At 36.6% G+C, this 17,180-nt stretch overlaps 1 protein-coding gene across 1 annotated transcript; it reads left to right on the top strand.

Annotated features, from left to right (window-relative positions):
• Positions 1 to 2,030: 2,030 nt before the first annotated feature.
• LOC125157763 (trafficking protein particle complex subunit 13-like) lies at positions 2,031 to 2,899 on the top strand. Its single transcript, XM_047844727.1, has one exon. The coding sequence runs from the start codon at positions 2,045 to 2,047 to the stop codon at positions 2,828 to 2,830; it is 786 nt and encodes a 261-aa protein (XP_047700683.1). The 5' UTR covers positions 2,031 to 2,044; the 3' UTR covers positions 2,831 to 2,899.
• The last annotated feature ends 14,281 nt before the right edge of the window (positions 2,900 to 17,180 follow it).

The following is a 17,180-nucleotide window of genomic DNA, read 5'->3' as shown; positions in this document are numbered from 1 at the left end:
CCATCCCCTCTCAAAAATAAATGAACATTAAAATATTTTTAATAAAAAAATAAGAAATGGTCAGAGGTAGGAGTGTATAGCAGTTGGTAAGTTGTGGCCAATAGTGTGACAGGATGGCCTGGAACTTGGAAGAAACACAATTAGAAAATCAGAGATGAGATCTGGGGATGAGAAATGTGGATAGATCTCTCCAAATCAGTACAATATGAAGCTATTAGTGTACTATGTGTATGCTCATCAAAGGGTAACTTTAGCAGACAATGCTTTCACTACTCGGGTGGATAAGATGGCCCATTCTTTAGACATCCATCAGGCTCCTTTACCAGTCATGCCTCTCATTTCCAATAGGCTCATGCACAAAATGGCCATGGTTGCAAGGATGGAGGTTATTGATAGATTTTACAATGTATCAACTTTGCTAGGCTGAACTACATTTCCCAGAATTCTGTGTATTGTATGTTTCCAGTTAGGATGGGCCACAAGGAAGATTCTGCCAAGATTTTGGAGAAATAACAAAGGCAACAGGCATATTGTAACATAAACACGTTATTGCTTATCTGTTGACTTAATTCAGGATGAAGCAGCAGCTGAGGCAGTTATGTGTGTATAGCTCCAGGACAAGGGAGCCTTGATTCTACAGGATACTATTGCCACCAAACTCAAAATCACTAAGAATGGACATGGGTTTCAGTCCATCCTGTTGCCTTCCAGTTTGTGTTCATGAGATTACAGCCTTCTCGTGATCTTGCCTTTCTGCCTGCCCTGTGGGTTTCAAACACCTGCATTGGATGCAAAAACAATATTACAGGGACTGGAAGCCCCAATAATTATGTAAGCCAAATCATTATATCTATGTAGCTATCTAGCTATCTCTATTTATCATCATCTATATTGCTACTAGTACTACTTCTCATGTTGAAACTTGACTGATACAGTTGTTTGGAAGCCAGGTCCTTTCCTCTATGTAGTGTCCTTGATTTGTTCTGGGCCTGCCTGTACCTCTTATCCCCAGTGACTACATCTGGTGAGCATATTACTCATGTTTTGTTAAAAAATCATTTGTATTTTATGATGTTTTGACATATTGGGGCCTTGCTGACCAAGGAGAGACTGCCCCTCCCAGGGAAAGCTATTTCCTTTAGATAGCATATTACTCCCCTGTGAGAATGCCTTTTATATGCAAACCAAACAGTCTGGAGCCCACACCAGCCAACTACCTCTTTTATGGAGCTTTCAGTTTAAACCACTATCCCTTTGCCCTAATATAACCTCAGGGACAGGTACCAGGCAATTAGAGAAAGTCCCTATAGCCAGGAGCCTGATGACATTATTCAAATTAGCCAACTCTAATCTGCTTACTTTAACTGCTTTGTCTTTCCCACAGAAATTCCAACGAAGACTTGGACCTATGTGTTTCTTTCATTCCTTCTGCCTCCTGACCAACCTTAGTGCATCCCCATGTGGCCATGTGTGGCATACCATGCCACCATTTCTTAAGAATTTTAAGTATTAAACTCTTCATTCAAAAGCAATTATCTCCATGTCTGTCATTTCACCATACATGACTCAAATGGACCCCAGTGCTTTATAAGACAGTGGGCAAAATTGTGGTCAAAATAGAAGGGAATCCACCCAGACAGATTTTTATGACACTCAAAGTTGTGCTATCTACTAAGCATAGTTTATTCACCAACTTTCCAGTTACATGTGAAGATAGGGATTTACCTGGTAATTTCTCTAACCAGCTGATAACTGGTGGCCCCCTACCAGAAATGGCAATGTTTGGGGGAGGTGTTGGCTTTATGATAAATATTTAGAAATACATTTTTGAGAGGCAAATTCCATTTATGTGAGGATTCCCAATGATTGCAAATAAGTTGTAAAATCATATTGAAAATACTGATCTTCAGACAAGTACTCAGCTTTTACATCTTTTGGTCTTCATGGCTACCATGGCAGAACATTCATTCAATTGTTGTATTGATGATGTCATCCATGACAAAATAAGGACACTTGGAAGAGTCATCCTGTAGGTTCAGTATCTATGCAATGGTGTGGAGGAAAGATGTTTTTTAGTAAACTGTGCTTATTTCCTTTTCTCCCTCCATTTGAAGTTAAAACAAAGTTTTACAATTCAGGGATGAGTGACTTATTTCTTGAAATCCAGATTCAGAATATTTCATCTTCAACTGTCTTTATACAAAAAGTTTTATTAAAGCCACCTGAAATGTACACCAGGGAAGAATTAAATACTGTCAATCAAGCTGGTGAAGATCAGTGTACCTTTGGAACAAGAACATTTTTACAGTCAATGGAAGGACGCCAGTATTTATACTACCTTGAGTTTAAACAGGAATTTTCTGAGAAAGCTGGTACCATTAGGGGACTAATAGAAATGGGAACATTAGATATAGTGTGGAAAAGAGATCTAGGTGAGATGGCAATGCTACAGACAATCCAGCTTCAAAGAGAGGCTCCAGGTTATGGAAACATGAGGCTGTCTTTGGAAACAATCCCAGATACTGTAATTTTAGAAGAGCCTTTTAATATTATCTGTAAGATAACCAACTGCAGTGGTAGGAAAATGAAATTGGTTTTGGAGATGTGTGATACAGATTCTATTCGTTGGTGTGGAAGTTCAGGAAGGTATCTTGGAAAGCTGTCACCAAGTTCATCTCTCTGCTTCACCTTGACACTACTGTCCTTAAAACTGGGCCTACAAGGTGTCTCTGGCATACAGGTAACAGACAAAGTATTAAAAAAAACCTATGCCTGTAATAACCTTGCAAAGATCTGTGTAATACCTTCCACGTTTAAAATGAAAAACTGAAGAAAATTACTAGTGTTATGCTTTCCACAGAGAAGTTTTACATACATTTTTCAGCATCAAAATCATCAATAGCAAATACACAGATTATTTTCATTTACTTCCTTTAAGACTGTGAATGCCTGTGATAATTAAACATTTGTTGATTTCAAAAAAGAGCAATCTGTCGATTTCCATTTTATATTAAGTACACTCTAACATTTCTTGTTTTAGTAAAGCTGCTATTGAGAACATAAAAACTTAGCAGTATATTGATAATTTAAATGATTATTATGGTTTATTTGCCAAGAGTTCGATTTATCCTGTCTTATTTTTTTCCTTTCTCCTTTCAGTCAATAGAGAACTATTGATGACAGTGCTAAATAAAATTCAGGATGACTCTCATTATTTAAACATGTTGACATTTACTACTTGGAAATGACAATATTTTAAATTTGTATTCAAAATTATTAGGGCTTACATTTTTTTACACACTGAACTGGCTCTTTTTCACTTATTTTTCTTGGTAAAATTTTATGAACATGTGGAGTTATCTTCTTATTGTTATGCCTGCAAGGGCCCTTGTGAATCCTACCTGGATTAGTCAGTTGGTTTTTAACAATTAGTGTAATGGTTTTTCACTTTTATTCGAAGCCAAAATCAGCCTTGTTTATATATGTACATCCACATACACACACCTAAAATGTGCTACTTCCTTTCTTAAGTAGATTTAGTAGGTTTAGTAGGTTTGCAAATTTTGGGATGAGGTTTGGAACTCTGAACTAAAATGGTCACTTCCATAAGTGCAAGAACAGGCATTTGTTCCCACCTCTGTCTCCCACAAAAATATGGATCTCCTAATTACTATTGAGGTTGGTATGATAAAGAAGTGTGCAATAAGAATATTTTATTGCGATCTGTAAAAAAAATTATCCTATCTTTTACTTACATGTCAGTTTTTTGTTAGAAAAATAAAATCATCTCAGACATTAATCATTAACTTTTGAAAATATAAGATCCATACTTCAATGATATTTTCCTCGAGTCTCTACCCTTCCACATTGTGTTTCTTTTAATGATTATGCACTAATTTCTTAGTTTAGAAGCAATTCATGAATGCATTATACATAGAAATGACAGAAATTATAAGCCCCCTCCATTTGCTCCTTTAGGCCCAAGAATAGTAATGGACTTTCTCATATTAGCTTTCGGTTACTGTTTTATCTACCTCCAGCTTTTCTGACTCACTGAACACACCTGAGTAAATAATACCTTCACTAACTTTGACCACATTCTCTCTTTTTTGTTGAAGATCTGACTTATCAACATAAGCAGATATACATGAATATATGCATACACACTGTACATATATCACACACAAGTGTGTACCCCATGAGCTCCTTGCACACACTTGGATATTAAAATTAGTAGTATAAAGTCATAAAATAACTTGTTTTACCCATGAGGTACATTTATGGAATCCTTGAGTGAAAAGTATTAGGAAATCAAAAACAAGTGATGAATTAAAAGGCAAGATTAAAAACAGGGTCTAGATGAAAAGGTTGAAAGATGGTGGCAGAGTAGGAGAACCCTAGGCTCACCTTGTCCTACAAACACAGATAACTATCAAGTCATCCTAAATACACCAGAAACTGACCTGAAGACTGGCACAATAAACTACGCAAATAAAGATAAAGAAAATGCCATATCAAAGAAGGTAGAAAGTTTGGAGACTCAGTTTGTGAGAGAAATAGATCATGGCCATTGTGGTGGGGAGGGAGCCACGGTTATGGAGAAGGGTGAGGAACAGACTAGCACATGGCACACAGGAAAAATGAATCCCCATAGCAATTGACTTGGAAAGTGAGAGGGGCTGACTTTTGTGAATTCTTGCAATCAGTGGGGCTTAAAGCCTGGAGTTTTAAAGTTAAGTGGGCTTCACTATGATAGATCCCAGAGGAAATTGCACTGCTCTGGAGAGAGGACAGGCAACTTGTGGGTACATGGCATGAAAACAGTGATTTGAAGAGTGGCTGGGGCAGTGGGAAGGTTGTTTGTTCTCAGAGCACATCTCAGAGAGACAGCATTCATGTAGAGATCCTTCTTGGAACAAAGGAACTATCAGCAACCATTTCCACCCCCCCCCCCAAAACTGTTCCTCAGCATCAGCACAAGGCCACGTACAGGAACCTACCTACCTAACTTGCTTACACAAAGCCCCTGCTCCCCATGCTCTGGTGGAACTGCCTTTCTTAGTAACACTTGCCTCAGTCCCAGTGCAGCAGACCCCCTGCCCCAGAAGACCACCCCCAAACCCATCTCCTGACACAGGACTTATGCTGTGCCTCAGTTCCAGCAGCAGTATTGACAAGTCTCATTTTCACAAGCAGACCAGAGAACACCTAGTTAAAACATGCCACATTCAGTCCAGGGACAAAACACTGCCCACAACAGGCAAAAAGAGCATCTGCAGATGACTAGCCTGAGGGATAAAGTAGCCAGAACAAAAGAGCAGAGCATATGAAACACACATTGGTGACACTCACAGAAGTGCCAGTCCCTAGGGAATAGGACATTATACTGCAGGATACTACAGAACCTCTTCTTCATGAGGCCATTACCCTCAAGAATAAGAGAGACAGCTGACGTTGCTAACAAACAGAAACAGGCACAGAGGCTTAGAAAAATGAAAACACAGAGAAATTTATCCCAAATGAAAGAACAGGACAAGGTCACAGCCAGATATCTAAATGGAAAGGATATATGTAACATTCCTGATAGAGAATTTAAAGTAATGACCATAGTGGTGCCTGGCTGGGTTCGTTAGAAGAGCATGTGACTCATGACCTCGGGGTTGTGAGTTTGAGCTCCACTTTGTAGAGGTTACTTAAAAATTATATTTCTTAAAAATAGTAATGATCATAGGATACTCACTGAACTTGAGAAAAGAATGGAAGACATGAGGGAGACCCTTAACACAGAGAAAAGGAATAACATAGCAGAAATGGAGGGCTCAAGGGGCACCTGTGTAGCTCTGTTGGTTAAGCATCCGACCCTTGATTTCACATCATGTCATGATCTCAGTTTGTGAGTTTGAACCTTGCATCAGGCTCTTTGCTCTGACAGTGTGAGCCTGCTTGAGATTCTCTCCCTCTCCTTCTCTTTCTCCTCTCAAAATAAATAAATAAACTTAAAAAAAAAGAAATGGAAGGCTCAATAACTGAAATGAGAAATACACTTGATGGAATGAACAATAGAGTGATATATACATATAAGTGATACAAGGGCTGGTTCAATATTTGCAAATAAATGTGATACATCACATTAATAAAAGAAAGGATAAGAACCATATGATCCTGTCAATAGATGCAGAAAAACATTTGACAAAATACAGCATCTTTTCTTAATAAGAATCCTCAAGAAAGTTGGGATAGAAGGAACATACTTTAACTTCATCAAAGCCATAGATGAAAGGCCCACAGCTAATATCCTCAATGGGGAAAAATTAGAGCTTTCCCCCTGAGATCAGGAACAAAACAGGGATGCCCACTCTCACCACTGTTATTTAACATAGTGTAGGAAGTCCCAGCCTCAGCAATCAGACAACAAAATGAAATAAAAGGCATCCAAATTGACAAAGAAGAAGTGAAACTTTCACTTTTTGCAGATGACATGCTATTCTACACGGAAAACCCAAAAGACTCCAGCAAAAAGCTTCTAGAAGTGATAAATGAATTCAGCAAAGTTGCAGGATATAAAATCAATGTACAGAAATCAATTGTATTTCTATACACCATTAATGAAGCAACAGAAAAAGAAATCAAGAAATCAATCCCACTTACAATTGCACCAAGAACCATTAAATACCTAGGAATAAACCTAACCAAAAATGTTAAATATCTGTATGGTGAAAACTATAGAAAACTTATGAAAGAAATTGAAGAAGACACAAAGAAATGGAAAAATATTCAATGCTTATGTACTGTGAGAACAAATATTGTTAAAATATCAATACTACCGAAAGCAATCTACACATTCAATGCAATCCCAAACTTTACACCACAAAAGCCATAAGCCACCAAACTTTACACCACAAAAAACTAGAAACCAAAGAACATACTAAGCCCAAAGTTAGCAGAAGGAAGGAAATGACAAAGATCACAGCAGAAATAAATAAAATAGAGACTAGAGAAACAATAGAAACCATCAATGAGATTAAAAGTTTTTCAAAAAGATAAAATAGATAAACCTTTACCTAAACAAGATTTACACAAGAAGACAAAAGAAATAAAATCATAAATAAAAGAGGAGACATTACCACTGATATATTTCTGATCCTACAAAAATACATAGCATTATAATAGACTACCATGAACAACTGTATGCCAACAAATTGAATAACATAGGAGAAATAAATAAATTACTCAAAACAAACAAGTTACCAAGACTGAATAAGGAAGAAATAGGAAGTCTTTACACCTGTCAGAATTGATAAAAATTTTAAAAAAGGAATAACAAGTGTCGGTGAAGTGTGAAGAAAAAGGAACCCTTGTACCCTCTTGTTGTGAATGTGAATTGGTGCTGTCACTGTGGAAAACAGGATGAGTGTCCCTCAAAAAATTAAAAAAAGAATTACCATATGATCAGTATTTCCACTACTGGGTATTTACTCTAATAATATGAAAAGACATATGCACCACTATGTTTATTGCAATAGCCAAGATATAGAAGCACCCCAATTGTCCATTTATAGATGAATGGATAAAGAAGGTGATATATATATCATATATATAAACATTACTCAGACATAAAAAAATAATGAAAAATTTCCATTTATAACAACATAGATGGAACCATAGAGTATAATTCTATGTGAAATAAGTCAGTCAGAGGGATGCTAAATCAGACACTGGCTGTTTAGCCTGCTTTGCCCCAATTTCCATGTCCCTGTGCTCTAGCATGACTGCCATTCTGTGTCAAGTCTACATAAGTCCCAGTGTGGTGAGTCATTTCCCCAGAAGACCAGTGCTTGTCCCTGCCACACAAGGTCTCTAAAGTTTAGATTTTAAAAGTCAGCACCTTGGCTGGGATACAGCCCAATGTGCAGTACATTGCTCCAGGCAGGCACAAAACCTGGAAACAGACAGCAAGAAAACAGTGATCTGAAAAATGCCTGGGATACAGGAGAACTAATTCACTCTTCTGGGAGTGCTTCCTTGAGAACAGCAAGCACAGAGACACGTCTCCAGGGACAGAGGAGCTGGCTGGCACCTGTTCTCTCACCTGCCCCACAGGATAAATGAACTTCAGGAAACAGCACATCACCAACACTGAATGCCTAACCTGCATACAAGTCCTTGTCCCCTGTGCACTGCTGGTACTGCTTTTCTTGGGCAAGTGTTCATAAGGACCAGCACAGTGAACCCTTTCCCAGAAGACAAGCAGAAACCCCACAGGTACCCCATCTACTAATGATAGAGTTCTGTAAGGCTAGTGGAAGTACCACCAATTCTCATTTAACAAGAAGACCAGAGCACACCTAGTTAAAATTTGCCACACTCTGACCAAGGTCCAAATTCTGCTCATTGCAGGCAAGAAAAATCTCTACAGAAGATTGACCTGAGGGTTAGAGCAGCCAAAACACAGCAGCAGAGGGCCTGCAGCACATATCACTGACACTCACTGAAGTGTCAGGCCCTGGACACTATATGATCTCTTCTTCATAAAGCCACTACTCTCAGAAGGAAGCGAAGCAGGCTTTTCTAACACAGAGAAGAAGACAGAGATGTAGACGAAATCCCAAGATGGGAGAATTCATCCAAAAAGAAAGAATAAAATGTCACAACCAGATATCTAATTGAAAAAGATATAAGTAATATGCCTGATGGAGAAATTAAAGCAACAATTATAAGGATACTCTCTGGGCTTGAGAAAAGCATGGAAGACCTCAGGGAGACCCTTTCTGCAGAGATAAAAGAGTTAAAAAATAATCAGGAAGAAATGAAAAATGCAATAACAGAGATATGAAACAGACTGGATGAGTGAACACAAGAATGGAAGAAGTAGAGGAACGAATGACATAGAAAATAAAATAATGAAATATAATGAAGCTGAAAAAAAGAGAGAGAAGAATGATGGATCATGAGAGCAGACTTAGGGAAGTCAGTGACTCCATAAAATATAATAACATTCATACCACAGGGCTTCCAAAAGAAGAAGAGGGAGAAAAAGGAGCAGAAGTTTTATTTGAGGAAATAATAGCTAATAAATTCCCTAATCTGGGGAAGGAAACAGACATCCATATCAAGGAGGCACCGAAAACTCCCATAAAAATCAACAAAGCAGGCAAACACCAAGACATATTACAGTTACATTTACAAAATATGGAGATAAAGAAAAAATTCTTTAGCAGCAGATATCTCCACAGAAACTTGGCAAGTGAGAAGGGAGTGGCATGATATAGTCAATGTGCTGAATGGAAATAATTTGTATCTGATAATACTCTGTGCCTCAAGGCTATCATTCAGAATAGAAGTAAAGATAACGACTTTCCCAGACAAAGAAAACTAAATGAGTCCATGAGCACTAAACCAGCCCTGCAAGAAATATTAAGGGAACTTTTTAAGTGGGAAAGACCAAAAGCAACAAAAACTGGAAAGAAACAGAAAATCTCCAGAAAAAAATGACAAAACAAGTAATAAAATGGTACTCAATACATATCTATCAATAATTACTCTGGATGTAAATGGCCTAAATGCTCCAAACAAAAGAGATAGGGTGTCAGAATTGATTTAAAAAAAGAAAAAAAAAAGAAAAATAAGACCCAACTATATGCTGCTTACAAGAGACTCATTTTAGACCTAAAGATACCTTCAGATTGAAAATAAAGGGATGGAGAAACACTTATCATGCAAATGGACATCAAAATAAAAAAAAAAGTGGAGTAGCAACACTTATAACAGACAAACTAGATTTTAAGCCAAAGAATGTAATAAGAAATGAAGAAGGGCATTATATCATAATAAATGGGTCTAGTCAATAAGAAGATCCAACATTGTAAATATTTATGTCCCAACATGATAGCACCCAAATACATACAGCAAATAATAACAAATATAAAGGAACTCATTGATATTAATATTATATAGTAGGGGACTTTAACACCTCACTTACATCAAAGAACATATCACCCAAGCAGAAAATCAATAAGGAAACAATAGCTTTGAATGACACAATGAAGCATGTCATGGACTCTAACTCTAAAGTTATCTTTTGTCTAGCAAAAGAGCAGATGCAGAATTAAAACGAGAGATGACTAATGTCCGGGAAAAAGACAAGAGCCCTGAATAAGGGTCCTTTCCCCATATTTATTCTGATCAGATGGCTTGCAAACATTATGGGCATGTACAAAGAGACAAAGAAACTAGGAACATTAACTTGTGGATATGAGGGGGAAAAGGGGATTTTGAAGATATACAGTGTTTGGGGTTCGGGTCAATATAAAGCAAAATCCAGGTGCCGGGCAGATGGGTAGATGGTTGTTAACAACAGACAGGAGGTATCGTGTCTGTTTATTTTTGCCAGCCTAGAGGATGAAACAGAGGGAATAACCTCAGGTTTAACAAGGCACCTTTTCCTTTGTTAATCATCTCTGCTCTGGGCTGCATTGCCTGCAGCACATCGGTCCATAGTCCTATTCACCAATTTACCTAACCTGGCCTTATTCTCCTATGAAAGCAGCTTTCTGCTATAGTACTAAATTTTGGGTGCTTTCACCTTGAATTGGGTGCTTTCATCTTGTTATTCCTATGTATCGAGCACCTTTGCACCGTTTCTATTTCAGGCCTTTGCCTCTCCCTCTCTATTTTGGGGTGCCTTTGCACCTCCCTACTCCTGACACTTTTGTGCCTCCCTATTCTTGGAGTGCCAGTCTGGTTACCCAAACTCGGGTGTGAGCATTTTAGGACTTTGTATTTCTTTATGCCTTGTTAACCCGTTGGTGTAAGCCCGGGGGGGTTCCTAAGCTTATCCCCCACAGAAGTAGATAGACTTAACAGATATATTCAGAAAATTCCATCCTAAAGCAGTATAATACACATTCTTTTCGACTGCACATGACAGTTTCCCGAGTATGTAACGCATTAAGTCAAAACTCAACCCTCAACAATTACAAAAAGATTGACATCATACCATGCATCTTTTCTGACCACAATGCTATGAAACTTAAAGTCAACCACAAGAAAAAACTTGGAAAGACCATAAAGACATGAGTCTAAGAACATGCTACTAAAGAATAAATGGGACAACCAGGAAATAAAAGTAGAAATAAAAAGTACCTGTCAACAAATGAAAAGGAAAACACAAGAGTCCAAAAGATTTGGGATATAGCAAAAGTGGTCATAAGAGGAAACTATAAGAGGAAACTATATAGCAATAGAGGCCTATCTTAATCAGCAAGAAAAATCTCAAATAGGTAACTAACTTCACACCAAAAGGAGCTAGAAAAAGAACAACAAATGAAGCCTAATACCAGCAGAATAAGAGGAATAATAAAGATTAGAGCAGAAATAAATGATTAAAAAAAAGTAGAAGAGTTCTATGACATCAGGACCTGGTTCCTTGAAACAAATTAATAAAATTGATAAACCTTTAGCTACTCTTCAAAAAGAAAACAGAAAGGACCCAAATAAGTAAAATCACAAATGAGAGAAGAGAAATCACAACCAAGACCACAGAAATACAAACAATTATAAAAGAATACTGTAAAAATTTGGATGCCAACAAATTGGGAAATATGGAAGAAATGAATATATTCCTAGAAACTTATAACTTACAAAACTGAAGCAGGAAGAAATAAAAAAAACTTGAACTTACCAGTAACCAGGAAAGAAATGGAATAAGTAATCAAAAATTTTCCAACAAACAATATCCAGGGCCAGATGGCTTCACAGGAGAATTCTACTAAACATTTAAAGAAGAGTTAATACCTATTCTTCTCAAACTCTTCCAAAAAATAGAAATGAAAGTAAAAGTTACAAACTCATTCTACAAGGCCAGCATCACACCTATTCCAAAACCAGACTCCACTAAAAGAGAACTACAGACCAATATTCCTTATGAACATGGATGCACAAATTCTGAACAAAATACTAGCAAGTTTAATTCAACAGTACATTAAAAGAATTATTGACCACGATCAAATGGGAATTATTCCTGTGTTGCAAGCATTGTTCAGTATTCCCAAATCAATCAATGGGACACCACATTAATAGAAGAAAGGATAAGAACTATATGGTCTTCTCAATGGATGCAGAAAAAGCATCTGACAAAGTACAGCATCCATTTTACTTATTTATTTATTTATTTATTTTTAAGTAGGCTCCACGTCCAATGTGAGGCTGGAACTCACAACCCTGGGATCAAGGGTCAGATGCCCTACTGACTGAGGCAGCCAGCTGCCCTGGTATCCTTTCTTGATAAAAAAAAATGTCAACAAAGTAGGGATAGATGGAACATACCTCAATATCATAAAGGCCATATATGAAAGACCCACAGCTAATATCATCCTCAATGGGGAAAAATTGAGAGCTATTACTCTATGGTCAGGAACAAGACAGGGATGTCCATAATCACCACTGTTATTTAACATAGTTCTGGAAGAACTAACCTCAGCAGTCAGAAAACAAAAAGAAAAAAAGGCATCCAAATCAATAAGGAAGAAATCAACCTTTTGCTATTTGCAGATAACATGGTACTCTATAAAGAAATCCCATAAGATTCCACCAAAAATTTGCCAGAACTGATGCACAAATTCAGTAAAGTCACAGGATATAGAATAAATGCATAGAAACCTCTTGCCATTCTATAAACCAATAAAGATTCAGCAGAAAGAGAAATCAAGGAATCAGTCCCATTTACAATTGCACCAGAAACAATAAGATACCTAGGAAGAAACAAAACCAAAGATGTAGAATATCTGTATTCCAAAAACTAGAAAACATTGAGGAAAGTAATTGAAGATGACACAAAGAAATGTAAAAATATTTCATGCTCATGGGTTGGAAGAACAAATATTAAAATGTCTACATTACTCAAAGGAATCTATACACTTAATTCAATCCCTATTAAAATACCACCAGCATTTTTCACAGGGATAGAAAAAAAACAGTTCTCAAATTATATTGAACCACAAAATATCCCAAATACCCAAAGTAATCTTGAAAAAGAAAAACAAGATGGAGGAATCGTAGTTCTGGACATCAAGTTATATTACAAAGCTGCAGTCAGTGATCAAGTCATTATGATACTGAAGAAGCTATACCTGGCTAACAGACACATGAAAAAATGTTCAAATCGCTCATCATCAGGAAAGGACAAATCAAAAACACAATGAGATACCTCACAATTGTCAGAATGGCTAAAATTAACAACACAGGAAACAACAGATGTTGGCGAGGATATGGAGACAGGGGAATCCTTTTACACTGTTGGTGAGAATGAAAACTGGTGCACCCACTCTGGAAAACAGTACGGAGTTTCCTCAAAGAGTTAAAAATACAATATCCTATGATGCAGCAATTGCACTACTAGGTATTTACCCAAAGGATACAAAAATACTGATTCGAATGGGAACATCCACACCAAAGCTTACTGCAGCACTATCAACAATAGCCAAATTATGGAAAAAGCCCAAATGTCCAATAACTAATGAATGGAAAGAAGAGTTTGTATGTGTATGTATACATACACACAATGGAATATTACTCAGTCATCAAAAAAAGAATGAAATCTTTCCATTTGCAATGACGTGGATGGAACTAGAATGTATTACGCTAAGCAAAATAAGTCAGTCAGAGAAGGACAAATACCATATGAGTTCACTTATATGTGGAATTTAAGAAACCAAACAGATGAACATAGGGGGAAAAAAGGAGAGAGGTGGGAGGCTGGGTGACTCAGTCAGTTAAGCATCTGACTTGGCTTGGGTCATGATCTCACAGTTCGTGGGTTCGAGCCCCACATCACACTCTGCACTTTCAGTGAAGAGCCTGCTTGGGATTCCCTCTCTCTCTCTCTCTCTTTCTCTTTCTCACTTTCTCTCTGCCCCTACACCCTTGCACTCTATCTCTCAAAATGAATAAATAAACTTAAAAGAAAATAAAAAAATGGAAGAGATCTTCCTAAAAAAGCAAGACAAAAAGAGAAGCAAAGCATAAAACAGACTCTTATATATAGAAAACAAACTGAGGTTTGCTGGAGAAGAGGCAGGCAGGGGGATGGGTTAAATGGGTGATCGGTATTAAGGAGGGTACTTGCTATGATGAGCATTGGGTGTCATATGTAAGCGATGAATCACTAAATTCTACTCCTGACACTAATATTACACTATATATTAACTAACTGGAATTTAAATAAACTTGAAACAAAAAATAAAACAAAACAATGTCTGTAAAAAGAGATTTTATATTATTATATAATAATAAAGGGGACAAACCAACAAGAAGATATAAGAGTTGTAAATATTTATGCACCCAACAAAGAGCACCAAAATACATAAGACAGTGTTAAAAAGACCCTAAAGGAACTTATCAATAGTAATACAATCATAGTAGAGGACTTTAACACCCTACTTACCTTGATAGGCCTATCATTGAAACAGAAAATAAACAAAGGAATAGTGGTTTTGATGACACATTGGACCAGATGGATTTAACAGATACATTCAGAACATTCCATACTAAAACAGAAGTCCTAGCCATAGCAATCAGACAACTGAAAGAAACAAAAAGCATCCAGAACAGTAAGGAAGAAGTACAACTTTCACTATTTACAGATGACATGATACTCTATATAGAAAATCTGAAAGACTCTACCAAAAACTGCTACAACTGATAAACAAATTTAGTAAAGTTGCAGGATACAAAATCCATGTACAGAAATCTGTTGCATTTCTATATAGCAATAATGAAATAGCATAAAGATAAATTAAGGAATCAATCCCAATTACAATTTCACCCAAAAACATAAGATACCTAGGAACAAACCTAACCAAATAAGTGAAAGACCTGTATTCTGAAAACTATTAAGTATTGATGAAATAAATTGAGGAGAACACAAAGAAATGGAAAGACATTCCATACTTATGGATTGGAAGAACAAATATTGGGAATATGTCGATACTACCCAAAGCAATCAACAAATTCAATGCAATCCCTATCAAAATAACATCAGCTTTCTTCACAGAGTTAGAACAAACAATCCTACAATTTGTATGGAACCAGAAAAGACCCCACATAGCAGAAGCACTTTTGAAAAAGAAAATCAAAGTTGGAGGCATCACAATTCCAGATTTCAAGTAATATTACAATGTTGTAGTAATCAGAACTGTATGGTAGTGGCACAAAAACAGACACATAGATCAGTAGAACAGAACAGAAATCCCAGAAATGAACCCACAGCTACATACATGATCAAGTAATCTTCGACAAAGTAGAAAAGAATATCTGATGGGAAAAAAACAGGCTCTTCAACAAATGGTGCTGGGAAACTGGACAACAAAATATAAAAGAATGACATGCTTTCTTACACCATACACAAAAATAAATTCAAAATGGATGAAAGACCTATATGTGAGACCTGAAATAATAATAATCCTTGAGAACACAGGCAGGAACTTCTTTGACATCAGACTTAGCAACTTCTCACAAGATATGTATCCTGAGGCATTGGAAACAAAAGCAAAAATAAACTGTTGGAACTTCATCAAAATAAAAAGTTGGTTTTTTTTTTACAGCAAATGAAGAAATCAGCAAAACTAAAAGGCAACCTTACAAAATGGGAGAAGGCATTTGCAAAGGACATATCTGATAAATGGTTAATATGTAAAATATATAAAGAACTGATAAAACTCAACACCCAAAAAAATGAACAATCCAATTTAAAAAATCAGCAGAAGATGAGAATAGACATTTTTCCAAGGAAAACATACAGATGGCCAACAGACACATGAAAAGATGCTCAACATCACTATTCATCTGGGAAATACAAATGAAAACTACAATGAGGTATCACTTCACACCTGTCGGCTAAAATCAACAACATAAGAAATAACAGGTGTTGGTAAGGATGTGGAGAAAGGGGAACCCACTGCACTATTGGTGGGAATGCAAACTGGTGCAGCCACTTGGAAAACAATATGGAGATTCTTCAAAAAGTTGAAGATAGGGGCACCAGGGTGGCTCAGTTCATTGAGCATCTGACTTTGGCTCAGGTCATGATCTCCTGGTTTGTGAGTTCGGGCCCCACATCAGGCTCAGAACCTGGAGCCTGCTTCGGATTCTGTGTCTCCCTCTCTCTTTGCCTCCCCATCCCGGTTCACACTCTCTTGCTCTCTTTCAAAAATAAATAAACATTAAAAAGTTGAAGATAGAACTACCCTACTATACAGCAATTGCACTACTAGGTATTTACCCAAAGAATACAAAGATACCAATGCATGCACCCCAATAATTATAGCAACAATTTCTACAATAGCAAACTTTATGGATATAGCCCAAGTGTCCCTTGACTGATGAATGAATAAAAAATATATGGTAAATATATAGAGATACATACGATGGAATATTAATCATAGATAAGTACAAATTATTGCCATTTGCAATGATATGGATGAAGCTAGAGATTATTATGCTAAGCAAAATAAGTCAGTCAGTAAAAGACAAATATCATATGATTTCACTCATGTGGAATTTAAGAAACAAAATAAATGATTATGGGGGAGGGGAAGGGAGAGGCAAACCAAGAAACAGAGTCTTAACTATAGTGAACACATTGATGGTTACCAGAGTGGTAGGGGTTGGGTTAAATAGGTGATGAGAATTAAGGAGTGCACTTGTTGTGATGAGCACTGGGTATTGTATGTAAATGTTGAATCACTAAATTGTAAACCTGAAGCTAGTATTACACTGTATATTAACTAATTGGAATTTAAATTAAAAGGTTTTTAAAAAGTATGAACACCAGAAGTAAAATCTGAATCCATTTTGAGGACACAACTTTAGCCTCCCAAAACAACCACAAATATCTTGGAGAATAAGTAAAGTCAAAATTATTTGATAAAATATTATTTTGACTAATATCTACCTGAGAGGTAGTAAGTCTGAGTGATCAAGAGCACAAATTCTGAAAGCTCATTATCTTGGTCCAAATTTTGTGGTCAATTATAACATTCTAGGGCACTGTGACAAAAAGCACTGTGATAAACACTTCATGAGCATTATATCATTTACTTTTTTAAAAATCTAATGAAGAATTTTTGATGTCCAAATGTTAAAGATGATTCAATTGATGCTAAAAATATTAAATTTATCGATAT

Source organism: Prionailurus viverrinus, chromosome X (assembly GCF_022837055.1).
Source record: "Prionailurus viverrinus isolate Anna chromosome X, UM_Priviv_1.0, whole genome shotgun sequence".
NCBI lineage: Eukaryota > Metazoa > Chordata > Mammalia > Carnivora > Felidae > Prionailurus > Prionailurus viverrinus.
Note: the sequence above shows the minus strand (reverse complement) of the source record. Positions and strands in the feature narration are given on the sequence as shown.

Coding starts and splice junctions, on each gene's coding strand:
- LOC125157763 (XM_047844727.1), top strand. CDS start 2,045: ATGCAATGGTGTGGAGGAAAGATGTTTTTTAGTAAACTGTGCTTATTT.